General features: G+C 45.4%; 2 protein-coding genes and 1 long non-coding RNA gene across 15 annotated transcripts in view; 2 read left to right on the top strand and 1 right to left on the bottom strand.

The window, feature by feature from the left end:
- The window catches only part of DIP2A (disco interacting protein 2 homolog A), a 92,547-nt gene extending 89,908 nt beyond the window's left edge, over positions 1–2,639 (top strand). For 11 of the 13 annotated variants that reach the window (XM_082461085.1, XM_082461096.1, XM_082461095.1 and 8 more), the window contains 2 exons: positions 391–639; positions 1,203–2,639. In XM_082461085.1, coding sequence (XP_082317211.1) covers positions 391–639; positions 1,203–1,269 — 316 coding nt within the window. In that variant the 3' untranslated portion in view covers positions 1,270–2,639. Of the gene's footprint in view, positions 1–390 lie in introns of all 13 variants that reach the window. The other 2 variants (XR_014263417.1, XM_082461093.1) reach the window with 2 other exon arrangements.
- Positions 2,640–7,442: 4,803 nt separating this feature from the next.
- On the top strand, positions 7,443–14,478 carry LOC309660253. The gene is made up of 2 exons (XR_014263303.1): positions 7,443–10,040; positions 10,420–14,478. It is a non-coding gene; the product is annotated as an uncharacterized lncRNA (long non-coding RNA).
- A 5,140-nt stretch (positions 14,479–19,618) lies between these two features.
- S100B (S100 calcium binding protein B) lies at positions 19,619–26,303 on the bottom strand. Its single transcript, XM_082460974.1, has 3 exons — positions 26,208–26,303; positions 23,170–23,308; positions 19,619–20,920 (listed from the first exon to the last, which is right to left on the bottom strand). The coding sequence occupies exons 2-3, from the start codon at positions 23,305–23,307 to the stop codon at positions 20,780–20,782; spliced, it is 279 nt and encodes a 92-aa protein (XP_082317100.1). The 5' UTR covers position 23,308; positions 26,208–26,303; the 3' UTR covers positions 19,619–20,779.
- Positions 26,304–27,295: the final 992 nt, after the last annotated feature.

Genomic DNA, 27,295 nt, shown 5'->3' on the forward strand with positions numbered 1-27,295 from the left:
CTTCCTAATCAGTCTTAAGCTAAGAGTCTGTCCCCAGATGCACAGGCAAAATGTGAGAGCTCCACAGTTATCCTGAAATGCTTCTGCTTTTAACATGAATTTCCTAATTTAAATGGTCGAGACTCAGGATTTCTTCACTTTGTAGGCAGCTTGCCTTGGGAAAGGTACAGCTTTCGACATCACGTGTTCTTGATTCTTAGCGAGAACTTTAATTAGAATAGATACTCCTGTAAAACACACTTAACCTTTGAATTGTAACTGACCTTGAGCAGGAGGGTGACGTCAGTGAACCTACGTTGGTTTTTTTCACTGGTCTCTTTCTGACGCCCTTTCCCAGCCCCCAAAGCCTGTGCCCGACCCCGTGTGACACCATCCGCCTTCTCCCCGCAGTGCCGTGTTCACCTGGACCAACCTGCTGGTGGTGGTGGTGGAGCTGGATGGGCTGGAGCAGGATGCACTGGACCTGGTGGCCCTGGTGACGAACGCGGTGCTGGAGGAGCATCTCCTGGTGGTGGGCGTGGTGGTCATCGTGGACCCAGGCGTCATCCCCATCAACTCCCGCGGGGAGAAGCAGCGCATGCACCTGCGTGACGGCTTCCTGGCCGACCAGCTGGACCCCATCTACGTAGCCTACAACATGTGAGCACAGTGCACACCCTGGCCCTGAGAGGGGCCTCGGGACGTGTCGGAGGTGCTGGGACGCGTGGAAACACGGCAGCACCTGCAGCCCCCAGGGAGAGGACCCCAGGCTCTGGGAGCGTGGTGCCCCCGCCTCCTATGCTCTTACAGGTCCGTGTCATTTTAGAAACCACTTCCTGAGTTATTCAAAGAACTCTTTTAATTATCAAGGACATTTACAGAAACATGAATCTCAGTATTTTAACAGATGGGGTGACTGGGAAAGAGGCCTGGTGTGGGCGCCGCGGGAGCTGCAGGTGTGAGTTTGCACTTTTTTAGGCTGAAAATACAGTTCTCAATTTTAAAAATTCAACTGTTTATTCCCACTTCAAGTGACGAGTTCATGTATAGAGTTTATGCTAGGAGGAATTTGAGGCCCAAGTACAGCTGCTTCGATTCTGATTCACAGGAAAGCGCAGAGCCCAGAAAGGCTGGTGGACAGGAGTGAGCCTGGCCTGGCCGCCCTGCCCACCTTCGGGCCCCAGACCAGGCACTGGACGCACACACTTCCTCTCTTGAAACAGGTCTGCACGGCTGTCTGCTTGTGTGGTCACTAACGCTCGACAGGGGCCATCTGGGGCCGTCAGGTGAGGTGCTCTGTTTCGGAAAGATAAACCAGCACTGAGTTTTAAACCACTTTCTAAGTTTTTGACTTCTTGCTGTTCAACTGAAGTGCTTGTTTTCATAACCACAGTATAAGCTCTTCTCACTGCACGGAAGTGTACTGAATTATTATTTTTATTCCACGTCAACAGATGTGGAAGCCCTGGTGAGGTGAGGTTTCCTTCCTCGGTGATGTCTGCTGAGCACCGGCAGTACAGCCGAGGGGCCCAGCCCAGGAGAGCCTTGCCCATTGCTGTTGCATTTTGAGTTGTGTGCCTGTAAAATCTGGCCAAATCATGTTCCGTTATTTTATTCTAACTTGACCAGACTGAGTGGTATAATATTATAGTAAGTCTAAATCAAAGAAGAAAACGTGGTATCCTTTAGTTACTTCTAAGAACTTGAAGTGAAGCTCGAATCTAAGGCAGAGTATTTTTGTATCGCTAATGAGTATGTTACCAGCTGTCGGGGACTGAGGGTGGGAAAGTTTACGAATCATGCCTGCTTCCTAGACAACCAGGTTTTTCTGGAATTAGCCTGGATCAGTGCCTAACAACGTCGTTATTAATTCTCTACCATTTGAAATTCTCCACCAAAAAGGCCGGGCTAACTGGGCCAACTCTCACGTGTGACTCATGTTTGGCTACGAGTAGCTTGCGCTCAGTAGTTGTGGGCCTGCGGCGTTGGCCTGCAGTGTGGTGTGTAACAACATACTGGAATTTGAATAATCTTCTTGTAATTATGTACATAATCTGTGTAACTTATTGTTGGACATACAGAGGTCCTAGTAGTTGACTAATGGGCATTCCTTATAACAGAATGGCCATCAGGGGAAGAACTACCCAGCCTTGTATGTTGTAGTTTTATAGCAAACAAATATTGTAAAATTTTTGTATTGAAAGGTCGGTGGCAGTAAGACAAGGTGTCTTGTAAATTAAGATTTTAAGAAGCATTAAAATGTTTTAAAATTACTCTCTGGGAATTCTGTATATCACACTAAAAATTTTATATCATTATGTTAATAAAGTTATTGACTGTTTGTAATTCTGCATTCTGAAATGTGTGAAAAGGTTTTTAAAATTACCCCAAATACGATGTATTTTATTATGCATTCTTCTTTCCTGAATATAAAAGCATTTATGCTACAGCATAAAATCTACAAAGCATATTAAAGTATAAAGAAGAAAATTTAAATCTCCCATAATCCTACCTCTCGGTAATGACAGCATTAGTATTTGATGTAAATCCTTTCAAGGATTTATTTTTTCCTTTAAAACACTTTTACAAAATTAGGATCGATCATTATAATTTTATAATCAGCTTTTGCAGTTAATAAATTAGACTTTTAATCTGTTACATATATTCTTCTACACGTTTTAATGACTGTGTCATATGGGAGGGGGGCTCGACTGAATGCAGCTTGTATTCACTTGCTCTGTGTCAGCGTTGTTTCAGCTGTGCTGCCGTGAACCTCCTCGCGGGTGTGTGTTCACACGCAAGACCTGCCTTGGGCTCAGTTCCTACAGGTAGAGTTCGTGCCAGGTGTGAAGCTTTGGGCACCCCTGCCCTTGCAAGCGCACAAGGCAGCATGGGAGAAGCATTTTCCTGGCAGCCTGAGAGCACCGGCAATAAATAAATAAGTCCTTGTCAATTTGATAGTCAAATAAGTATCATGTCTAGTGATGCTGAGTGTGTTTTCATGTGTTTGTGGTCATTTTAATTTCTCATTTGATGCATTCTATTTGGCAGGGTTTTTTTTAAATTCTTTTTTAAAATTTATTTATTTGGCTGCGTCGGGTCTTAGTTGCGGCACGCGGGCTTCTCTCTAGTTGTTGCGCACAGGCTCCAGAGCACGCAGGCTCAGTAACTGTGCCGCGCGTGGCTCTCTAGTTGTGGTGCGGGCTCCAGAGCACGCGTGCTCAGTAGTTACGGTGCGCAGGCTTAATTGCTCTGCGGCATGTGGGATCTTAGTTCCCCGACCAGGGATCGAACCTGCGTCCCCTGCATTGGAAGGCGGATTCTTAACCACCGGACCAAAAGGGAAGTCCCTCAAGGGTTTTTTTTTAATCTTTATTGGAGTATAATTGCTTCACAATACTGTGTTAGTTTCTGTTGCACAAACAAAGCGAATCAGCTGTATGCATACACATGTCCCCATATCCCCTCTCTCTTGAGCCTCCCTCCCATCCTCCCTATCCCACCCCTCTAGGTCATCGCAAAGCACCGAGCCGATCTCCCTGTGCTATGCTGCTGCTTCCCACCAGCCAACGATTTTACATTCGGTAGTGTACATATATTGATGCTACTCTGACTTCGCCCCCCCACCCCATGTCCTCAAGTCCATTCTCTACGTCTACCTCTTTTTTCCTGCCATGCAACTAAGTTCATCAGTACCATTTTTTTTTTATTCCATATATACGCGTTAGCATACGGTATTTGTTTTTCTGACTTACTTCACTCTGCATGACAGACTCTAGGTCCATCCACCTCACTACAAATAACTCAGTTTCGTTTCTTTTTATGGCTGAGTAATATTCCATTGGATATATGTGCCACATCTTTATCCATTCGTCTGTTGATGGACACTTAGGTTGCTTCCATGTCCTGGCTGTTGTAAATAGAGCTGCAATGAACATTGTGGTACATGACTGTTTTTGAATTATGGTTTTCTCAGGGTATATGCCCAGTAGTGAGATTGCTGGGTGGTATGGTAGTTCTATTTTTAGTTTTTTAAGGAACCTCCATAGTGTTCTCCATAGTGGCTGTATCAATTTACATTCCCACCAACAGTGCAGGATGGTTCCCTTTTCACCACACCCTTTCCCGCATTTATTGTTTCTAGATTCTTTGATAATGGCCATTCTGACCGGTGTGAGGTGATACCTCACTGTAGTTTTGATTTGCGTTTCTCTAATAATTAGTGATGTTGAGCATCTTTTCATGTGCCTCTTGGCCATCTGTATGTCTTCCTTGGTGAAATGTCTATTTAGGTCTTCCGCCCATTTTTTAACTGGATTGTTTGTTTTTTTGATGTTGAGCTCCATGAGCTATTTGTGTATTTTGGAGATTAATCCTTTGTCTGTTGTTTTATTTGCAAATATTTTCTCCCATTCTGAGGGTTGTCTTTTTTTTCCTGTTTATGGTTTCCTTTGCTGCGCAAAAGCTTTTAAGTTTAATTAAGTCCCATTTGTTTATTTTTGTTTTTATTTCCGTTACTCTAGGAGGTGGGTCAAAAAAGATCTTGCTGTTTATGTCAAAGAGTGTTTTTCCTATGTTTTCCTCTAAGAGTTTTATAGTGTCTGGTCTTACATTTAGGTCTCTAATCCATTTTGAGTTTATTTTTGTGTGTGGTGTTAGGGAGTGTTCTAATTTCATTCTTTTACATGTAGCTGTCCAGTTTTCCCAGCACCACTTACTGAAGAGGCTGTCTTTTCTCCATTGTATGTTCTTGCCTCCTTCGTCGTAAATTAGGTGCCCATATGTGTGTGGGTTTATCTCTGGGCATTCTCTCCTGTTCCATTGATCTATATTTCTGTTTTTGTGCTAGTACCATACTGTCTTGATTACTCTTGCTTTGCAGTATGGTTTGAAGTCGGGGAGCCTGATTCCTCCAACTCTGTTTTTCTTTCTCAAGATTGCTTTGGCTATTTGGGGTCTTTTGTATTTCCATAAGAATTGTAAAAAAATTTGTTCTAATTCTGTGAAGAATGCCATTGGTAGTTTGATAGGGATTGCATTGAATCTATAGATTGCTTTGGGTAATATAGTCATTTTCACAATATTGATTCTTCCAATCCAAGAACATGGTATATTTCTCTATCTGTTTATGTCATCTTTGATTTCTTTCATCAGTGTTTTATAGTTTTCCGAGTACAAGTCTTTTGCCTCCTTAGGCAGGTTTATTCCTAGGTATTTTATTCTTTTTGTTGCAACGGTAAATGGGAGTGTTTCCTTAATTTCTCTTTCTGATTTTTCGTTGTTGGTGTATAGGAATGCTAGAGATTTCTGTGCATTAATTTTGTATCCTGCAGCCTTACCAAATTCACTGATTAGTTCTAGTAGTTTTCTGGTGGCATCTTCAGTATTTTCTATGTATAGTATCATGTCATTGGCAAACGTTGACAGTTTTACTTCATCTTTTCAAATTTTTATTCCTTTTATTTCTTTTTCTTTTCTGATTGCTGTGGCTAGGACTTCCAAAACTATGTTGAATAAGAGTGGCAAGAGTGGACATCCTTGTCTTGTTCCTGAGCTTAGTGGAAATGCTTTCAGTTTTTCACCATTGAGTATGATGCTTGCTGTGGGTTTGTCATATATGGCCTTTATTATGTTGAGGTAGGTTCCCTCTTTGCCCTTTCTCTGGAGGGTTTTTTTTATCATAAATGGGTGTTGAATTTTGTCAAAAGCTTTTTCTGCATCTATTGAGATGATCATGTGGTTTTTATTCCTTAATTTGTTAATATGCTGTATCACATTGATTAATTTGAGTATATTGAAGAATTCTTGCATCCTTGGGGTAAATCCCACTTGATCATGGTGTGTGATCCTTTTAATGTGCTGTTGGATTCTGTTTGCTAGTATTTTGTTCAGGATTTTTGCATCTATGTTCATCAGGGATATTGGTCTATACTTTTATTCTTTTGTGATATCTTTTTCTGGTTTTGGTATCAGGGTAATGGTGGCTTCATAGAATGAATTTGGGAGTGTTTCTCCCTCTGCCATTTTTTGGAAGAGTTTGAGAAGGATCGGTGTTCGCTCTTCTCTAAATGTTTGATAGCATTCACCTGTGAAGCCATCTGGCCCTGGACTTCTGTTTGTTGGAACATTTTTAATTGTGGTTTCAATTTCATTACTTGTGATAGGTCTGTTTATATTTTCTAATTCTTCCTGGTTCAGTCTTGGAAAATTGTACCTTTCCAAGAATTTGTCTATTTCTTTGTGGGTGTCCATCTTATTGGCATATAGTTGTTTGTAGTAGTCGCTTATAATCCTTTGTATTTCTGCAGTGTCAGTTGTGATTTCTCCTTTTTCATTTCTAATTTTATTGATTTGCATTCTCTCCCTTTTTTTCCTGATGAGTTTGTCTAAGGGTTTATCAATTTTGTTTATCTTCCCAAAGAACCAGCTTTGAGTTTTATTGATCTTTGCTATTGTTTTCTTTGTTTCTATTTCATTTATTTCTGCTCCGATCTTTATGATTTCTTTCCTCCTACTGACTTTGGTTCTTTGTTCTTCTTTCTCTAGTTGTTTTAAGTGTAGGGTTAGATTGTTTATTTGAGGTTTTTCTTGTTTCTGAGGTGAGATTGAATTGCTATAAGCTTTCCTCTTAGAACTGCTTTTGCTGCACCCCTTAGGTTTTGGGTCATCATGTTTTTGTTGTTGTTTGTTTCTATGTATTTTTTAACTTCTTCTTTGATTTCTTCAGTGATCTCTTGGTTATTTAGTAACGCACTGTTTAGCCTCCATGTATTTGTGGTTTTTTCAGTTTTTTTCCTGTAATTGATTTCCATTGTGGTCAGAAAAGATGCTTGATACGATTTCAGTTTTCTTAAATTTGCCGAGGCTTGATCTGTGAACCAAGATGTGACCTATCCTGGAGAATGTTCTGTGTGCACTTGAGAAGAAAGTGTATTCTGCCATTTTGGGTGGAATGTTCTATAAATATCCATTAGATCTATCTGGTCTATTACGTCATTTAAAGCTTGTGTTTCCTTATTTATTTTCTGTTTGGATGATCTGTCCATGGGTGTAAGTGGGGTGTTAAAGTCCCCTACTATTATTGTGTTACTGTTGATTTCTCCTTTCATGGTTGTTAGCATTTGCCTTATGTATTGAGGTACTTCTATGTTGGGTGCGTAAACATTGATAATTGTTATATCTTCTGCTTGGATTCATCCTTTGATGGGGCATTTAATTTAATTTAATCCATTTACATTCAGGGTTATTATCGATATGTATGTTCCTATTACCATTTTCTTAATTGTTTCGGGTTTGTTTTTGGGGGTCTTTTTCTTCTCTTGTGTTTCCTGCTTAGAGAAGTTTCTTTAGGGTTTGTTGTAAAGCTGGTTAGGTGTTGCTGAATTCTCTTAGCTTTTGCTTGTCTGAAAAGCTTTTGACTTCTCCATCGAATCTGAATGAGGTCCTTGCTGGGTAGAGTAATCTTGGTTGTAGGTTTTTCTCTTTCATCACTTTAAGTATATTCTGCCACTCCCTTCTGGCCTGCAGAGTTTCCAATCAGCTGATAACCTTATGGGGATTCCTTTGTGTGTTATTTTTTGTTTTTTCCCTTGTTACTTTTAATATTTTTTCTTTGAATTTAATTTTTGTTAGTTTGATTAATATGTGTCCTGGTGTGTTTTTCCTAGGGTTTATCCTGTATGGGACTCTCTGTGCTTCCTGGATTTCGGTGACTATTTCCTTTTCCATGTTAGGGAAGTTTTCGACTATAATCTCTTCAAATATTTTCTCAGACCCTTTCTTTTTCTCTTCTTCTTTTGGGACCCCTATAATTCGAATGTTGGTGCATTTAGTGTTGTCCCAGAGGTCTCTGAGATTGTCTTCAATTCTTTTCATTCTTTTTTTTTTTTTTTTTTTATTCTGCTCCTCGGCACTTATTTCCACCATTTTGTCTTCCAGCTCACTTATTCGTTCTTCTGCCTCAGTTATTCTGTTATTGATTCCTTCTAGTGAATTTTTCATTTCAGTTATTGTGTTGTTCATCTCTGTTTGTTTGTTCTTTAGTTCTTCTAGATCTTTGTTAAACATTTCTTGCATTTTCTCAATCCGTGCCTCCATTCTATTTCTGAGATTCTGGATCATCTTTACTATCATTACTCTGAATTCTTTTTCAGGTAGATTGCCTATTTCCTCTTCATTTATTTGGTCTTGTAGGTTTTTACCTTGCTCCTTCATCTGTGACATATTTTTTTTGCCTTCTCTTTTTTTTTTTTTTTTTTTTTTAATGATTGGGATTGTGTTCCTTTCTTACTGGTTGTTTGGCCTGAGGCTTCCAACACTGGAGTTTGTAGACTATTGGGTAGAGCTGGGTCTTGGTGCTGAGATGAGGAACTCCGTGAGACCACACTCCAATGGATAGTCCCTGGGGTCTGAGGTTCTCTGTTAGTCCAGTGGTTTGGACTCTTGAGCTCCCAGTGCAGCAGCTTTGGCCTGACCCTCAGCTCATGAACCAAAATCCCGCAAGCCACGTGGAGCAGCAAAAAAAAAAAAAAGAACAATAACAAAGTAAAAAATAAAATTAGACTAGGAAACTAACAAATATGTTCGAAAGAATATAAAAATAAAAATATAGATGAATCAACAACTGGAAGGTACATCAGTATTACAATAGTGAAAAAGAGGAGGAGGGAAAAGAAAAAAAAAGGGGGGGGAAGGCCTTGGCTGTGGAGGGTGGGGCCTAAGCAAGGGCGAGATTTGGGTGGTGGGCGGGACCAATGCTCAGGACCCACAGGGCTGCAAGAGGCGCTGGGGGCTGTGCGGGGTGGGGCTTAGTCTCAAGGAACGGAAGGGGTCCAGGCGTGCCCCCCACCCCTGATCTCAGAGGGCGGGGACCTCACCTGGGAGCCCAGCAGGCTTCTTGGGCTCGAGTGGGTGGGGCAGTTGCCCTCCTCTCCTTTCCTGCTCCTCCAGTCTGGGAGGGCCCCTCCCGCCTGCCTCTCCTGATCTCGCTGGCCTCCCTCCTATGCCCCCAGGACCCACGTGGCCTGGAGGGGTTGGGGGCAGCCTTGGAGGGCAGGGGACTGGCCTGGGAGCTCAGCAGTCTCCCCGGACTGAGTGGGCAAGGTGATCGCCCTCTGCTCCTCTCCCACTCTTCCCCGAGGCCCCTCCCACCTGCCTCTCCTGATCTCCCCAGCCTCAGGGGCGCCGATCCTGTCTGGCCTCCACTTCTCCTCCCCCCTCTGTCCCCCTACATACTCCCGATCACTTGGAGGTTCCTCCCGTCTCCTTGGGCATCAGCGTCCCCCACCAGCAGCCGCAGGTGCCCTAATTGTGGGGAGACGCTAACTTCGTGTCTTCCCACACGGCTGTCTTGGCTCCGCCTCCCTCAAGGTTTTTTTTTAAATTGATTTTTAGGAGCCAATTTATATTAAGAATCATAATCTCCATATAATCCATACTTTTTCTAGTGGGTCATTTGTATCTTGATTCTGTTTGTTTTTGAACTGTTCTAATTATTTTATGAAAAGTATGGTTACTTGTGCTTAATTTCAGATTATGAATATATCTGATTTGTTTCAAAGTGATTCTTCTGGGGTGGTCAGCATAACCCTGTGGGGGAAACAGCTTACCTCCTGTGTTTGCCCACTTCCTGCCAGAAGCTGCCCCAGACCTTCCCACCAGGGCCTCTGTCTCACTGATGGCGTATATTGTCCACGAATCGTGCGCATGCTACTTTCTGCGTGCCAAAAGAAGAGAGAGCAGCATTCTCTTTCTGAGATCAATTTGCATAAGTTTTGGGTCTTAATGGCTTAAGGAAGAAATACTTTATCTTTAAACTGGATGCAGTAACAGTGTCATAACACCCTGTATAGCATTCATCGTTTTCTGTATGATACTCAGTTTCAGTAATGAAGAATTCTTTTTTGTTTTTTTTGTTTTGTTTTGTTCTGTTTTTTTGGCTGCGCCGTGGCATGTGGGATCTTAGTTCCCCAACCAGGGATCGAACCCGCACCCCCTGCATTGGAAGCGCAGAGTCTTAACCACTGGACCGCCAGGGAAGTCCTAAAGAATTCTTTTAATAGGTAACTACATGAAAAATTTCAAAACTTCTTGTGTTCAAGAGGAATAGTCTTTAAATTGTCCATGCAGGCGGCTGGGTCACCCTCCCCACTGTGGGTGGTCTGAGAGCCTACAGCCTCACCCCAGGTAAGCTCACTCCCTTCCTCACCCTGATCCCCACCCTGGTCTCCCTGCATCTAGCTCTGCCTTTCAGGGTTCAATGGGGGAACCTTTCTACATGAGGCCGTGAGATGGTTTGGAAGTAAAGTTTGCCAGGGGCAGTGCAAAGTGAGAAATTGAGATGTTATTCTTAGTTTTAAGTGCCAACTGAGTATGGGGCACCTTACTCCCCAGGCTCTGAAATTGACTGAAAAGGCCAGATATCATGAATGTTCATTACAGATGCCACAAGCCCAAAGTTGAAGAAGGGCCACAAGGGGCCAGATGAAGCTTTGAGGAGAAAAGGGAGCACAGAGGCATTGTCACCTGTCACCACTCCCAGCAGCAGCGAGCTGGACTTGCAGGTGTGTGCACCCAGGTGCTGCAGGGCTCCAGGTGGAAGCAGCAGGATGGAGGCTGTCTGGAGGCTGTTGTGCTCTGATGGAGTGGAGCACAAGTTCAAAGACAAGCAGTGCTTAGCATTTACTTTACATGAGAAGATAAAGAAAGAAGGTCAACTTCTGGCATGATGGCCTGAGAAGCTCCACAGACATGCTAGCCAGCAAAATGGGTGAAAATTATTCTTTTTAAACTTCTAAGCCTTTGGAAATAGTCCTAAGTGCATACAACAAATGAAGAAATGTCTATACATGAAAGCTCATTAATAAAACAAGAGTCTGTTATTTGAACCAAGACTGCTCCTTCCCTCCCACCTCCCAGCTGAGCCAAGCAGAAACTCCACTCCAAACAGGCACAGCCAAGAACACAGGCTCCTGCCCCCAGTTACCTGTTGATGCAGCTAAGTTCCGGGTGAGTGCAAGTGAGAAGTGAGAGATCTCTTCTTCTATCCAACCTCTGCTCATGGAATGGAGCCTCTACCTTGGGTAAAGTGCCTTTGAGTGTACAGGGCCCTGGGTGCCCTTCCCAGCTCTTAAGATAGTGGTTCCATACCAGGAGAGGCAAGCTGGGAGGACCTTAGGCTACTGCCCCCAACTCCACTGAGTGCTCAGCTCCTAAAGCAGGGGTGTCACTCAGAGAGACGTGTGCCATTGTTCGCACTCCTAGGCCCAGAACCCTGGCTTGGAGGTTTTGCCTGGGGGGAGAAGCAAGCTATAAAACAGATACCTCCCCATCTCTTCCTAAAGGAACTGACTTCATTTGCACCAGAGCATGGAGAAGTTCAATCATAAGGACACTCTCAAAAGCAGTACAAGTGTGGTGAAAGGCAATTGGGAGGAAGTTCATAGATTCAATGAAGATACAAGCTAACTTGTAGGCCAAGTAGTTTGCAGGAGAACCAGGGAAAGAGACAGCTAGGAAGAGCCCTCCTGGCGTTAGAACAAATCTCAAACACTGACTTTGGGAACTATTTCTTCAATAAATCCTGAATTGGATCAAATTCGGCTATAGAGCAATTTATGCCCCCGGAGCACTGCTGAAATGATAGAGCAGTCAGCTGGCAGTTGGTGGAACTTCACAGCTGGGTGTGGTCAGGGAAAGGGACTGGAGAGACCTGCCAAAAGCACCATCACCCCAGGCCGACTAAGCCTGCCCAAGGCTGTACCTCCTTGAGGGACAATAGCAGAAGCTTCACATGGGGGCAGAGGGGAAGAGATTTCACTGAAGTAATCCAACCAGTCATTAAACAAATAAAGGCCTGGAGGGAGGAGGGAGTGGCAAGAACCAGGAGTTGCTACAATGTATTATCTAAAATGCCCAGTTCCCCCCCCCATTACAAAACACGTAAAGAAACAGAAAAGTATGACTTATACACTAGGAAAAAAGGACGACAACAGATAATGCCTGTGAGATTAACCAGATGTCAGATTTAACAAAGACTTGAAAGTAGCCAAATATGTCACAGAACTAAAGGAAACCATGATTAAAGAAGTAAAGGTATGATGGCAGTGTCACATCAAATAAAGAATATCCATAAAGAGATTAAAATGTTAAACATAATGTATAATGTTTTATATAATGTAAATAATATAGGTATCATTTATATAAACATAAATGTATAAATACAGATATCATTTATATAAATGTAAACCAAAGAGAAATTTCTGGAGCTGGGAAAGTACAATCACTGAAAGGAAAAATTCACTAGAGGGGCTCAACAGTAGTTTTGAACTGGAAGAAGAAAGAATTAGCAAACTTGAAAGTAGATTGATAAATATTATGCAATCCAAAGAACAGAGGGGGACAAAAGAATGAAGAAATATGAACATAGTCTCAGAGACACGTGGGACACCACTAAGCTCACCAACAATATGTGTAATGGGAGTACCAGAAGGGGAAGAGACAGAGAAAAGAGTAGAAAAAAATTCAAAGAAATAATGGCTGAGAACTCCCCAGATATATTGAAAACCTACACATCAGGGAGCTCAAGAAACTCCAAGTAGGATAAACACAAGAAGCTGCACAGACATATGGTAAAAATACCGAAACACAAAAGGGGAAATCTTGAAATCAGCAAGAGAGAAACTATTTTCACTTACTAGGGAACCCCAATAAGATTGATAGCTGAATTCTCAGCAGCAATAATGGAGACCAGAAGACAGTGGGATAACATATTCAAAGAGCTGAAAGAAAAAAACTATCAACCAAGAATTGTATCTTTCAAAAGTGGAGGCCAAATAGACATTCCCAGATATACAAAAACCGATTGAATTTGTTGCTAGCCAACTTGCATTACCAGTAATACTAAAGAAAGTCCTTTGGGCTAAAAGCAAGTGACCCCAAATGGTAACTTGAATTCACATGAAAAAACAAAGAACACTGGTAAAGATAAAGGTAATTATAAGATGATATAAATGCATAATTTTTTCTCCTTAGCTGATTTAAAAATCAATTGTATAAAATAATATGATTATAATGTAATCTTGGTCTTATAGAAATAAAATGCATGTGTAATATTTTTACCAATAACAGTATAAAAGAAGTTGGTGGGAGCAAAGCTGTATTGGGCTACTTTTCAGATGGTAAAGTAATAATTATAACAATGTACTGTTGGGTTTGTAACATTAATAGATGTAGTATATATTTAAAGATCATAAAAAGGAGGAAAATGGAATAGAGATATGTAGGAACAATGTTTCTATATCTCACTGGAAGTAAGCTAGTATAAATCTGAAGCTGATTCTGATGTTAGGATGCATACCACTAAAAAAATAGTGAAAATATCATTCAAGAAATTCAAATGCTTCATTAGAAAATATTTACTTAATGCCAAAGAAAGTGGTAAGGGAGGATTAGAGGCAAAAAAAGAAAAAAAAAAAAGACGAGACATACAGAAAATGAAAAGTACAGTGGCAGAGGTAAATCCAACTATATCAATAATAATAGTAAATGTGGGTTAAACATTCAAAGGGCAGATTTTTCAGACTGTGTGTATTACCCTACTATATGCTACTAACAAGAGACATGTTTTAGATTCAAAGATACAAATAGATTGAAAGTAAAACAATGGAAAAAGATATTTCATGCAGATAGTAACCATGAGAAAGCTGTAGTGGCTTTACTAGTATTAGATAAAATACACTTTAAAACAAAAATATTTACTAGAAGAGATAAAAAGGGACATTTTATAATGATAAAAGGACCAACCCATTAGAAAGACCTAATAATTATAAATATGTATGCACCTAACAATAGAGCACTGAAATATATGGAGCAAAAACTGATAGAAAAGAAAGGATGATAGTTGGAGACATCAATACACCATTTTCTATAATGGATAGAATAACTAGGCAGAACATCAACAAGGTAATGGAGGACTTGAACAACACTATAAACCAACTAGACTTAAAAGACATCTATAAAACACTCTACCCAAGAACAGCAGAAGGGACTTCCCTGGTGGTGCAGTGGTTAAGAATCCGCCTGCCCATGCAGGGGACACAGGTTCGAACCCTGGTCCGGGAAGATCCCACATGCCGTGGAGCAACTAAGCCTGTGTGCCACAACTACTGAGCCTGCACTCTAGAGCCCATGAGCCACAACTTCTGAGCCTGCATGCCACAACTACCGAAGCCTGTGCGCCTAGAGCCCGTGCTCCGCAACAAGAGAAGCCACCAAAATGAGAAGCCCACGCACCTCAACGAAGAGTAGCCCCTGCTCACTGCAACTAGAGAAAGCCTGCGTGCAGCAACGAAAACCCAATGCAGCCAAAAATAAGTTAATTAATTAATTTAGAAAAAAAGATGTAATAGGTTCTGGTTCAAAAGATAAAATGCATATACAAAGCTGTAAAAAAAAAAAAAAAAAAAGAACAGCAGAATATACATTCTTCCTAAGTACACATGGAATATTCTCTAGGCTAGGTTGTATGCTAGGCCATAAAACAAACCTCAATAAATTCTAAAAAGATAAAAGTAATACATAGTTTGTTCTTCAATCACAATGGAATTAAATTAGAAATCAACAAAAACTTTTGAGAAGCTGAGAAATATGTAGAAATTGAACAACACATTCCTAAATAAGCAGTGAATCAAAGAAGAATTCAGAAGGGAAATCAGAAAATAGTTTGAAATGAATGAAAATGAAGAATGGCATGTAGCTAAAGCAGTGCTTAGAGGTAAATTTATAGCTGTAAATGCCTATATTAAGAAAGAAGAAAGGTCTCAAATCAATAACATAAGTTTCCATCAAAAGACGCTGGAAAAAGAGCAAATAAACCTAAAGCAAGCAGAAGAAAGAAAGTAATAAAAGAAAGTGGAAATTAATGAACTCGATAAGAGAAAAATAATAGAGAAGATCAATGAAACAAAAACAAGTTCTTTGGAAATATCAACAAAATTGACAAACCTTTAGCTAGGTTGACCAAGAAAAAAGAGAAGACTCAACTTACTAGAATCAGAATGAAAGAAAGGACATTACTATTGACCTTACAGAGATTTAAAAAAAATTATGAAGGAATACTATAAATAATTGTATGCCAACAAATTAGATAACTTAGATGAAATGGACAAATTCCTAGAAAGACAAACTATAGAACTTGACTCTAGAAGAAACTAACAATCTGAATAGACCTATAGCAAGTGAAGATATTGAATAAGTAATTTAAAAAAAACAAAAAAAAACCCCAAAATACTCCCCACCCAGGTGGCTTCACCACTGAATTCTACCAAACATTTAAGGACAAATTAATACCAGTTCGTCACAAGCCCTTCCTAAAAATAGAAGAGAGAACATTCATTTAATGAGGCCAATATTACCTGATACCAAAACCAGACAATGACATTAACAAGAATAGAAAACTACAGACCAATATCTCTTATGAATATGAACACAAAAATCCTCAACAAAATACTAGCAAACCAAATCCATCAACATACAAAAAGAATCATACACCATGACCAAGTTGGATTTACCCCAGGAATGCAAGGTTGGTTTAAACTGAGAGGCAATTAAGGTAATATACCATATCAATAGAATAAAAACAAAACCCACATAATCATCCTCAATAAGAAAAAGCATTTGACAAAATTCAGCACCCTAGGAATAGAAGGGAATTTACTTAACCTGATAAAGGACATTATGAAAATCCCACAGCTAACATCATACTTAATGATGAAAGACCGAATGCTTTCCCCCTACGATCAGGAACACTTAGGGGAGGATCACACAAGGTGTAAGAACCAGGAGAAGGGGAAGGGTGTACCCTAGGGTGTATCCACACACCAGCCAACACCCATTCCTGAGCGAGAACGCTCCAGCCCAGAGGGGGCCGACTGCAGTGAGACTGGCCGGGGACTGGGGTGTCGCTGCTCCCTCCTACCCTCTGCCTCGCACACCGTTCAGTCTTGAGTGAGGCCTGCCCTGCAGGGCGGGCAGGCACAACTCCTCCAGCAGGATCACCCAGGCACACAGTGCTGCCTTGCTAACCTGGTGTTTCCTAACTTCCCTGAGGATGAGACTCACCTGAGTTCTTATTAAGACAGTCCCACAGCCAGACAAGGTCACATCCCAGATCTGGGAGGCCTGGTGCCTGGGATAGTTAACAAGCTCCCAGGGGAGTTTTCTGTTCAGGGCTCTGTGGGGCCCACATGACCCAGTGTCCGCACCCAACCCAGCACAGAGGGGAACATTTCAGGAGTGGCCTCCTCTGTGTGCGAGCTACTCCAGGGACCTGCATGATAAGTGAATGGTGCCGGGGTCAGGCTCTGTTCTTGAGGAGGTTGCCAGTCTCAGCCTCGGCTCTGCTCCAGCTCCAGCCGAGAGGCCAAACCTCCCTGCTTGGCCTCCTGCCGATGTGCTTGAATAGCGTGTCTTTTTCACACGCCCTCCTTTGCAAGAGGCCAGTCCTTTCCTCCACAAATGCAGTGAGAGGAAGTTGTGAAAGGGTCTTACTCTGCCGATTGCTAGCAGACGTGCCATGAGTGTCATAATTAAAGGGGTGCAGGACCCTCTCTTTGCTTCAGGATGAGGGACTGGGCACCCCCTGTCCACGCCTGCCTGGCCCAAAGGCCACCCAGCTGCCAGCACGGGGGCTGCCCAGGCCACGTCCAAGCTCCAGCTGGTTGAGGTGACGGGTGAGAGCCACTGTCCTCCGATCTGTCTCCTGATGCCCAGAGGTCTCCATCATCTGCAGTTACAAGAACCCAAGTTTCCTGGGCCAGAGAGGGATGGATCCCTAAATTTAAAGGTCCTGCTCAAGAAAATCTCGATGATATGAACCATGTAAGTTGGTTGCTGAGGCTCATATGAGACAATTGTCGTCTGAGCCCCTGATTTTAATTTTGATTATAATCTTTGGTGTTCATCAAAACAGACTTGTTTTTCATTGACTTTGAATAAATGTGATAAATTTGAACTGGAAAATTCAAACAAATAAAGTAAATAAAAATAAAACAAAGTAAATAAAAATAAAAACCCTGAAACAACAGCAAACAAACCTCATGGGGCAGAGATGTGGGCCTTCCCAGAACTTTCCAGGAAGAGTTGTCAAACTGGGGCCTCAGCTGGGGGCGGGCAGGCCAGGGCTGAAGGGCCCCCCTTGCCTTGGAGACGAGGGTGGGGTCCTGCAGGTAGCCTCTCACAGGCTCATGGAGCTCAAGGGGCAGTCATGCTGTGGAGACCAGCTGTCCCCAGGAAGAAACCTAGAGTGGGGCCCCCCACTGGCCCAGGGGAAAGCTCGCTTCCCTTTGTAGCTGAAGGGAAGCAGGGCCGGTGCTGGGGAGGGTCAGGTCTAAAATGGTGGGCGGAGTGAGAGCCAGCGGCAGAGGCCCCGGGAACTGACCCCAGGGCCAGAGAAGGCCGGGAGGGCCGGGGGGCCTGCGCCTACCCAACCTCCACCTGCACGTCACTGCTCCTGGTTCTCTGGGCAGGGCCAGGGCTAAGGAGGGAACGTGGCCAGGGGTCAGGAATCGCGGTCCCCGCAGGCCTCGAGGACGGGGTATGGCGGGACTCTGTGTGGCGGTGGGGGGGCCCTAAAGCCTCGAGTCCCCCTCCCGCTGTGCTCATGAGTTGAGGAGCCCTCCCTCTGGTGGCAGGAAAGTCTGGCGGTGTTGTTGCCTGGACTGCGGGCAGGGGCAGCCGTGCCTGCCAGGGTGGTCCACGCTGTCCAGAGGGTGAAGGGTGGGTCCCCAGCAGGCCCCAGACTCTTTGACAGCACTTGACACTGCGGGGCCAACAAACGGGATCCTGGCCATGGCCTCAGGGTCTCGCCCCGAGACACTCAATGCTGCTCTCAGGGACAGTCCTCTGGGCGGCTGTGGATCAAGCTGATAAACCGATAGAGCACAGGAAGTCCTGTGAGGCTGAACTGGACCATGGGGAAGGCAACCTGGGGCAGAGTTCCCCTTGTCCTTTCTCTGAGGCCCTGAGTGAATTGTCTTTGCTCCTGGCTAAAGTCGGGGCCTGATTTTCCCTGGTGATGCCTGAGACAGGTCATCCCCGCAACCACATGCCCCAGGCACCCTCCTACCCACCTGGAGATGCCACCTGCCAGGGGCCGTGTGGGACCATCACCACCCATTCATGGAACTAGACGGTGCCTCTAGTTGAGGACAGGTCAGAGGAGGATGAGGGACGTTTTACAAACTGGAGCTCATGGTAGTAGGTGAGAGGAAGCCCCCAGGAGCCCCAAAGATGGCCATGCAGATATGCTGAGAAGCAGCTTCCCTCCTTGTGGTAAAGGAGCATCCCCTGGATGTGGGGTCAGGGGGCACACTCAGCGGCTGCCCTAGGCAGGCTCCCTGGGGGCTGGGGCACTGGGGTTCTTTCCTGTGCGCTTTGGAAGCACAGTGGACATCTGGGAACTGTTGCTTTGGGATTCTTGGGTCAACGGGGGCAAGGGAAGTACCAGCAGAGACTTATTCAACTTGTGGCTAAAGCAGTGATGAACAGAGGCATTGAGACGTGGTTTGAAAGCAAGCTGGAGAGGTACATCCACCGCAGCACCACAGCCCAGAGCCAGCTCCCCTCCCCATCCCCGTCTGACCTTTTGTGCACAGGCTATGCTGGCCCCTGGGCTGAGCCAGACAGGCGTGGTCCACCCTCCAGGCTCCCCACCCTGGCATGTCCCTGTGTCAACAAAAATTCAACTAGCAATCAAGAAGAAAAATGGAATTTTATTCAAGACAAACAGAGGATTATAACCTGGAAGACAGATAGAAACTCTGAGAACTGTTCCACCTGTTAAAAGTTGACGGCACAGTCATACATTCTCAAGACAAAGGATTGTACATCAAAATGACATACTGATAATTTGCATAAAGTTCACCAAGGATACATGGTCCAGGTAAGCACATATAAAGTGAGAAGCAAGTCACCATGACCCCCTGCAGAGTTGGTGCCCACTCGGGGCCACTTTTGGTCTCTGACGTTCCTGCCAGGACCAGTGTATTTCCCCTCCCTGGCAACTGGTCCAGAGAGGGCCATGTGATGCCCACCAGGCTGGAAGTTCCTAGCAGGAGGTGGTGAGCAACTGAGGAGAGAGAAGGTCATCCCTCCGGACAGGCACTGCCCCTCCAGCTCCATCCCTCTACACCCTGGCCCTTTATGTCCCTCCCATGGCCCCACCCCTCCAGCCCTGCTCCTTTATGTCCTTCCCATGGCCCCGCCCCTCCACAACCCACCCCTTTATGTCCCTCCCATGGCCCCGCCCCTTTATGCCCCTCCCATGGCCCCACCCCTCCAGCCCTGCTCCTTTATGTCCTTCCCACGGCCCCGCCCCTCCACAAGCCACCCCTTTATGTCCCTCCCATGGCCCTGCCCCTTTATGTCCCTCCCATGGCCCCGCCCCTTTATGGCCCTCCCATGGCCCCACCCCTCCAGCCCTGCTCCTTTATGTCCTTCCCCATGGCTCCGCCCCTCCACAGACCCACCCCTTTATGTCCCTCCCCTGGACCCGCCCCTCCCCACCCAAGCTTCCTGACCCTGGCCTGGGCGGTGCAGCATCTGCAGCCCTGATGACGCCAGGATGCGTGGACTTCACTCCTTTTCCCAGTTTTGCAGGAATTTAGCTTTTATTTCATGTTTTACAGCTACAGAGGCTTGTTACAGTGCTTTTTATTTAATGCAAATACAAGTGACCAATTAGTTTATGATTTCCAAGTCTGTGTCCTTAAAAAAAAGCAAAACAGAAAAACGGTGTTTAAGCTTAATTTGAATTTTCCTGGAAGTAATTCTTAATATTTGTAACTTGATTTATTTGAATTGGTGGATACAGAAGCATAAAGGTCATAAAGTTCCCTGGCTTCACCAACAGCCACAAGCAGACCCTGTCTGCACACAGACAGGTCGGGAATGACCTTCACCAACAGACCAAACACATCCGTCATAACCCTCATTCTACAGGCAGGACAGGAGGCGTGGGTGCTTGGGTACAGCTGTCTCCAGAGGCAGGGCTGAGACCCGCCCCGAGCCCCCTGCCCCCGCTGCCCCACGCCCCATAGAGCCAGCAAAGTGTGATCCTGTCGGGAGAACCCCACTGAATGTAGAAGCTTGATTCTCAGTTCTGATTACAGTTACAATGTCAGTACTTGTTGGCTTGTGAAACAGATTTTCCATTTAGAACTGTTAGCATTAACTACTCACTCAATAATCACAGCTCACCTGTAGGAAAGGGCTCTAAATGTGACCATGCTCTTTGGTAGGTGGGACAGACTGTCGGGCCACCCAACCACATTAGGTTTCATTTGCCCCAGTGATGAGCAGATTTAATGAAGGGCAGCCTTTTCAAAGGATGGTGGACAAAGCTTTGTGTTTTTAAATATAGTGGAGGCTTACGGAAACCACAGTGCTCCAGGCATTTCTGGTAATCAGTTTTTTCTGGGTTAGGGGGTCTACACAGCCAGGATAGCCAGTATAGCACATGCTTTGTGACTGAGGATTGACTTTCCTAAGTGATGATTACCAAGAGTCCCTGGGGCCAGTCAGCTAACACGGATGCCTAACAGCGCTGAAATAATGCTGGGGGCCACTAAAAACAGCCCTTTGGAAAGAGGTTTCAATTTTTCATTCGCGAAGCAAATCAAGCTCCCTAATTAGCTACGACACAGCTGGGAAGCTCAGCCCCTACTACCCTGCAAGCCCTGCCTTGGCTTCCCTGCCCGACCTCCGTCTCTGCTACAGGAACAGCCCGGCTGCTTTCTCTAGTTCATTCGTGTTCAAAGAACTCATGGCAGGCAGTGGTAACCATGGCAACAAAAGCCATAAATTCCTGGAAGTCGCATTCACCATCTCCATCGTTGTCCAGTGTCTCCATGACTTTGTCCACAACCTCCTGCTCCTTGATTTCCTAAGAGAAATAAGAGCAGTTGTCCAGCTTGTTTCTAAATGAAATATAAGGACATCAAAACATGATCAGAAGTTGGCTGGCTTTAATAATTTGTATCAGAAACAACCTAAGACATGAAATGCAAAATGCCAGAAAGGACTTCTCCTGTGACCGGGAGGCTGTTGGCTGGCAGAAGTCTCTGGGGGTCTGAGCCTTGTCTTCCACCTTCCTTTAGGTCCAGTGGGGCCTGGCCTACTTAAAAACTGAATGGAACAGCCAAGATCTGAAAAACTGCGGGTTGTTTGTGTTAAAATACCCAGAAAAGAATAGTACGGTCTAGATCAGCCTGAGCATATTATATGCAAATGTCTGAACTTCTGGCCACTGTAAGTTTTTCATTGCTTTTGTGTGTAGAAGGCCCTATAGTGAGGGCTTCCAGTGGATTTTCATGTTTTGAAAGCGGTTTTTGGCTGAAATAACTCTTGGGAACATACCCTAAATTTATTAACTTCTTGTGTCTTTTTGCCACTTGAGTTGCCTTCCAGGTGTCCTGGGACTTTTCCTGACATTCTGCCCAACGTGCAGCCAAGTGAGGGTGAAAGAGTCTCAGAGGAACGGACACAGTGAAGGCAAGATGTACACTGAGCGGACTGCTCTGAATAACCAGTCCTCAGGGCAGGAGAGCTTGGCCTGAAGAAGTTGAGTGTAATGTACAGTGGCTGCCTTGGATGTAAAACATGTAAAAGGTTGAGATTCCTGTGGGCATTGGGGTGGGACCTACACACAACTGCTAAAAGATTAATTTCAATTACATGATAGATTTGCCTCCAAACAGAAACTACCTCATAAAACCAGGCCAGCAATGTTCATGATACCTTGATACACTTACTGTGAATTACTTATCTTTTACAAGTTGTGGTTCCCACATGCTAAGCTTTTTCTGTGTTTTAAATCAATAATTAATGACAGTAGCTGCACTTGTTGAGCCGCACTTGACAAGCACTGTCTCATTTCATCCTTTCAACAATTCGTTTTACGGAAGAATCAGGGCCCTTCTTCTGATTGTTAGGTTACGAGGCAGAATCGGGGGGACCAGGTAAGTGAAAGCATGCGTGGGGCAGCTGCCACTCGGTGAACTTGGATGCCTGAGAAAACCAGCCCCAGAATCAGACTAGGGGGTCCCACCCCAAGCCTGCAGGCCTCTTCCTCTGCCAATGGGGTGTTTGGCCGGGGCGGGAGGAGCCCTGCAGACATGGGACATGGAGCCTGGGGCTTGTCCTACACAGTGGCCCAGCCTGCCCAGGAGGACAGCTGCCCACCACTGTGTGGCAGGGCCCTGGCCTGGGGCTCTCGTATCTTCCCCAGAATTAGCTCTTGGTCAGACACTAGTGCACTGGTTCATGGTCTGGCCATTTCCTCTGCGTGTGACTGGTCACTTCAGTGACCTTGGTTCTGGGCACCAAGGGAAGGTCAGGCACCAGGTGGACTGCAGTTCATTGCCTCGAGGACACGGGGCTCATGCAACAGAGATAATGCATGTGGCTGATCCGAGGGCAGTGGAGGCAGCGGGTGGGAAAGCCTGGACACACGTCCACCAGAGCAGGAGCTGCCAGAGCAGGACGGGGCTCATTGGGCGCCCTCACGCAGCTTCTCAAGTTCCCCTCCAAGGCCCCTCACCCCACAGAGCCCCCTGCAAGGCCCCGGGGCCTCTCTTGTGAGCAGCTTGTGGCCACTCAGTGATGCATCAGGTCGTGGGGCCTGTGTCTCTCCCAGCATCGACCGAGCTGAGAGCTCAGTAACGTCTGCTGAGTGAACGGCATCTTATCACCACGTAACCATGCAGGAAAAGCCGAAACAGTCCTTTTCCCAAGAACAAAAGCTTATTTTTTTAACAGCCTTCTTATATGTTCACTGTGACCCACGGTAAGTCATGAGTATATTTTCCATCCCATTTTGTCATCTTTATTGCTGTACATCCTTAGATTTTTCAGAGAAAAGGCAGTATTATTTGGAACCTGTACTTTTGCATTTGAGACAGCAGTTTTTCCTTGATGCTCCTACTGCACACAGAATGAATGTGGTGGGGCCTACCTAAGCCAGCCTCTGTACTGAGGGCTCATCAGTGCAAACACGTTTTCAGAAACAACCTAGGAGTCCTGACACTGACCTGGAACCACCTTCAGGGCAGCTCAGAAGAGAAAGTGGGCAGGTGTTTTCACAAGCAGACAGGAGAGCAGATTAACTTGTCAGTTTTAAAAAGCAAGACTCACCTCTAAAAAATGCGAAAGCTCATTGTTGATGAGCTCCTTGAGTTCGGACTTCTTCAGCTTGTGCTTGTCACCTTCCCTTCCAGAATATTGATGGAAGACGTCAATGAGGGCCACCATGGCCTTCTCCAGCTCAGACATCCTGGGGGCCACAAAGAAAGATGCCTTCTAGCACAGAACAGTTAAGGTGTTACCTACTCAGACCTCAGCCCCCAAGGGGCAAGACGGCCTTGGCTCACCTCCCCTTTTGGGCTCAGAGGGGTGCATCTCTCCGGTCACCCCTTGGGACCACCCTTCCCCACCCCCGTTCTCTTTACTCTGTTCCCACGCCCTCTGGCTTCTGGTTGGTTTGGCCAATGGGAAACTTCAGCCAAAATACAGAGGCAGAGCAGTGAAGGGGCTTCGGACTGACTCCTTCCACCACCCCCCCAGAGGCCCCCTCTGCCCTGGCTCTAAGATGAGAGGACAGAGCAGGGGAGCAAGCTGTTAGAATGAACTGCGGTGACTAGGAACCAAATGAGGATACGAAAGTCAATAGGGTCCCTATGCTCTGTCAATGAACAATTAGAAAACATAGCGGGAAAGTCTTATTTTACAGCAGCACACACACGTATTACTAAGAATAAGTTTAGCAAGAAAAGTGCAGGTCCTTCCAAAAGATACTAAGGTCATAAAATGTAGGAACTTACTTTCCTTCGAATGGATATATAAATTTAACTCATTTTTTAAAACTCAATTTTTAACAAAAATGTCTATGGCATTTTTTTGTTTTTTGGATGGGTGAGGAACATGACCAAAAAACAGCTGTAAAATTCAACTGGAAAAATAAATATGATAGAATTGCCACAAATTTTTTTGAAAATGAAGATCAAGAAAAGGTACCTTGACTACCAGAAACAAACATGTATTATACGGTCGTCTGACGGAGCTGTCGTAGGGAGCAGAACTTGCCACCCCAAATGTCTCTTTGGCATGCAGATTATTTTGGGCTGAAAACGATCAAGGCCCTGAAGTTTCAGGAAGAAACACTGACCTTCCCCCTTAGCTGCCTGAATCAGAATTTAGATGGAGGGCCTGTTACAGGAATGGACCACTCACTAGAGATGTCAGCAGAGAATATGGGCCAGGGGTGGGCAGGGGAACTCTTAGAGATCTGAGTCCACTCTGTGTCCCATCACGTCTTCATGGCACAGCAAACACTGCTTTACCAAACATTTGCTTTTCCATCTCCGTCTGAATTGCTTTCCTCCCCTTTGAAGTCCCAGACCACCCCCACCCCCCAACAGCCTCCTTTGTCTTTAGCTGATCATGGTATTTAAGGTGAAGGTCTGGGGCATTTTTGTGAGTGACTCAGTCTTCCTGGGTCTCTCCCACGTATGCATGTTATTAAACTATGGTTTGAGTTTCTCCTGTTAACCTGTCTCACGTCTATTTAATTCTTAGACCAGCCAGAAGAACCTAGAAGGGTGGAGGGAAATGTCTTCCTCCCCGACACCAGCCCTGAAGCCAGAACAAATGGGCCGGAGGCTGGGCCACTGCCAGGCACTTGGTATTCATGGAGGCGTCGCCATCCACTTCTCCGCACTTGCACTTATCGAAGCAGGAGGCTTCCATCTCCCGTCCCAGCGCATACCTTATACCGTGGCCTGCAACCTAAGGAAACAGCTGTTCAACCCTGGGAATCAGGCAGTTGACAAAGGACTGCTTGTCAATTGTTTCACAGAACTGAGACACTCAGCGAGAGAAATTTGCCAACTTTTGGCCTTGAGTTCTAATCATTAAAGAATCTTTGCAATGTCATAGTTAAAAATAAATAAAAGAATTATGTCTAATTTTTGCAAAACCATTCCTGGGTGGAATATCTTTTGCATCTTAAAAATAAATTGGAATATAACATTTAAATTTTTATTTTTGTTTCTGATTTTCAAATGAAAAAGGATTGAGGATTTTTGCCTTGGCCTGATCTTTGCTAAATTCACCCTATTAATAATCAGTATACTTTGTTTTGCTCTAAGTCCCTAAAAATCAGATATATCACACATAGATAGAATAATGCAGATGGATTAAAATCTTTAACATTTCATACATTCTTATCCTTTGCATTCGTTTTCAATTATTAATTTTTTTTTAAAACAAAAAACCCAGGAAACTTTCGCATGACCCTTATGCTTCTCAAGCTTCATGATGATTTGGGGACGGGGAGGCTAAATTACTTTCTGTGTGAAGTATGACTAGCGGGATTTTTTTTAAAGGAAAGGCATAAAATATATAACCCACATGCGAAAACTCCATAAAATGTGATTTTCTTCATAACCACACTACAAATTAACTTTTTAAAGTTTTTCCTGTTAAATTCTTCCCAATTGATGGTTAAAGGTTGTCTTTTAAGAGAAACGGAAATCAAATATCCATGTTTCCCTTTCACTTCATTCCATGAATGTTCCACATTAACCTTTTATTTCGAAAACAAGAGAACTTTTGGGGGTTAACTCCTCAGAAGGACACATCACACAAGATGTGAGAGTCCCTCTGGGCAAGCGGCCCTATCTCCCCAAGAAACTGTAAGACTGAGGAAGGTGAAACCCGCCGTAAACCGCAATTTCTTGGGCTCGATGTGGAATTTACTTGCAAAGGCCCCCTCACTTGCCAGGTGTTGTGGTTTCTGCGCGGCGTCCGGGGCGCCCTGACATTTGCGCGGAGCAAGGCAAGACGCTCGCTCGGAGCATCAGGCCGCCTGTCCCTCTCCGCGGAGGGACGCAAACCCCTGGTCTTCAAGGAGTTAAGGAAGAGGCCTGTTTGCAGCAATCACCTGAGCCACCAGACGTGACGTTTCCCCGACTTGTGGCGACAAAAACAGGCAGAACGGACCTCTAGCTGCCCCGAGTTGAGGGAGCCGTGTCCACAAAGCAGTAGTAAGAGTCACACTTTTGAAATGCTGCCAATTATCCTAAAGGGGTTTTTAAACTACCACCCAGTTCCCAAGCCCACCCTCCGGGCCCTGCCCCCAAAAGACCAGAGCAGGTTCCCCTGAGTGTCCTCACGTCAGCGGTCCTTGGTGGTCGCTCCTGGAACCTCCTGGCTGCCGCGTCCTGAGTAGCAGGAGTGGGGCGGAGGCAGCCTCTTATTCGTTCCCGGGCAGGGGCGGGGCCGGCACCGTCCCCCTGCGGGCCAGGCAGCCAATGGGGGCCGAGGGCGGGGTGGGGGCGGGGCCTGAGCGTCAGCTGGCTCCGCAGCCGGTCGGGCGGGGGGCGGGGGTGCTGGGGCTGCCGGGCTGCACACAGGGCCGCATTGACGGCGCCACCGGGGACTCGTTGGGGAGCCAAGCCTGCACTCGGGCCAAGGAAGAAAAAGGCCCGTGGGGCAGAAAGCGGGGAGTCAGCTTTTTGTGCTGTTTTTAAATTTATGCATGAATATTGATGTTCCTCTAAAGGCAAGGATGGGGGTGGGGAGAGGAGACGAACTATTGATTGAAACCGACAAAGCAAATGTGCAGCCAAGCGCAGGCTGAATGCGGGGGATTCAGGGCCCGCGAGCCGGTTTCCAGTGGGGAGAGCCCTGAGCTTCGCCCCTGCTCTGGCCCCACTAACCCTCAGGCGGGACGCCTGTGGACGGACATCAGTATCCCGAGCTAAGCCACTGGCCCAGCGTCTGCAGGGACTGAAATGTGGGGCGAATAGTTTAATATGATCGCGGACACGTGCCAGGCCCACCCGAAGGCCTCCCCATCCCCCCGGGGTGAGTGGCCGCAGACTGTCAGAGCAGCACAGTGCCCAGGCACGCCCTGTCCAAATGCTCTGGTTTAGGGGAGGTGCGGGCAGGGGTCCCTCACCGAGGCCTCACAACCAGCCAAGGTAAGTCAAGTCCAGACTCCCCACTGCCGTCTTGAGAGGCTCCCTACAGGCCTTCCTTTAGACAAATTATACAAAGCGCACAGGCCCCAGACTCATCAAAGGACGTCTGAACCAGAATCAGGCCCTCTGCTGACTCGGGTTCACAGTGGCCACGGAAGGATCAGCACACAAGGATGTCTGTGGACACAGCTGTCTTGTTCTTGGTACTTTCACTAGCTTTCCCTATCACAGTGGCTACACTAGGGGAGCCAGCGAGGGGATTCTGCAGTGGCCAAGCA

Source organism: Balaenoptera physalus (genome assembly GCF_965194825.1).
Source record: "Balaenoptera physalus genome assembly, chromosome: 4".
In the NCBI taxonomy this organism is placed as follows: domain Eukaryota; kingdom Metazoa; phylum Chordata; class Mammalia; order Artiodactyla; family Balaenopteridae; genus Balaenoptera; species Balaenoptera physalus.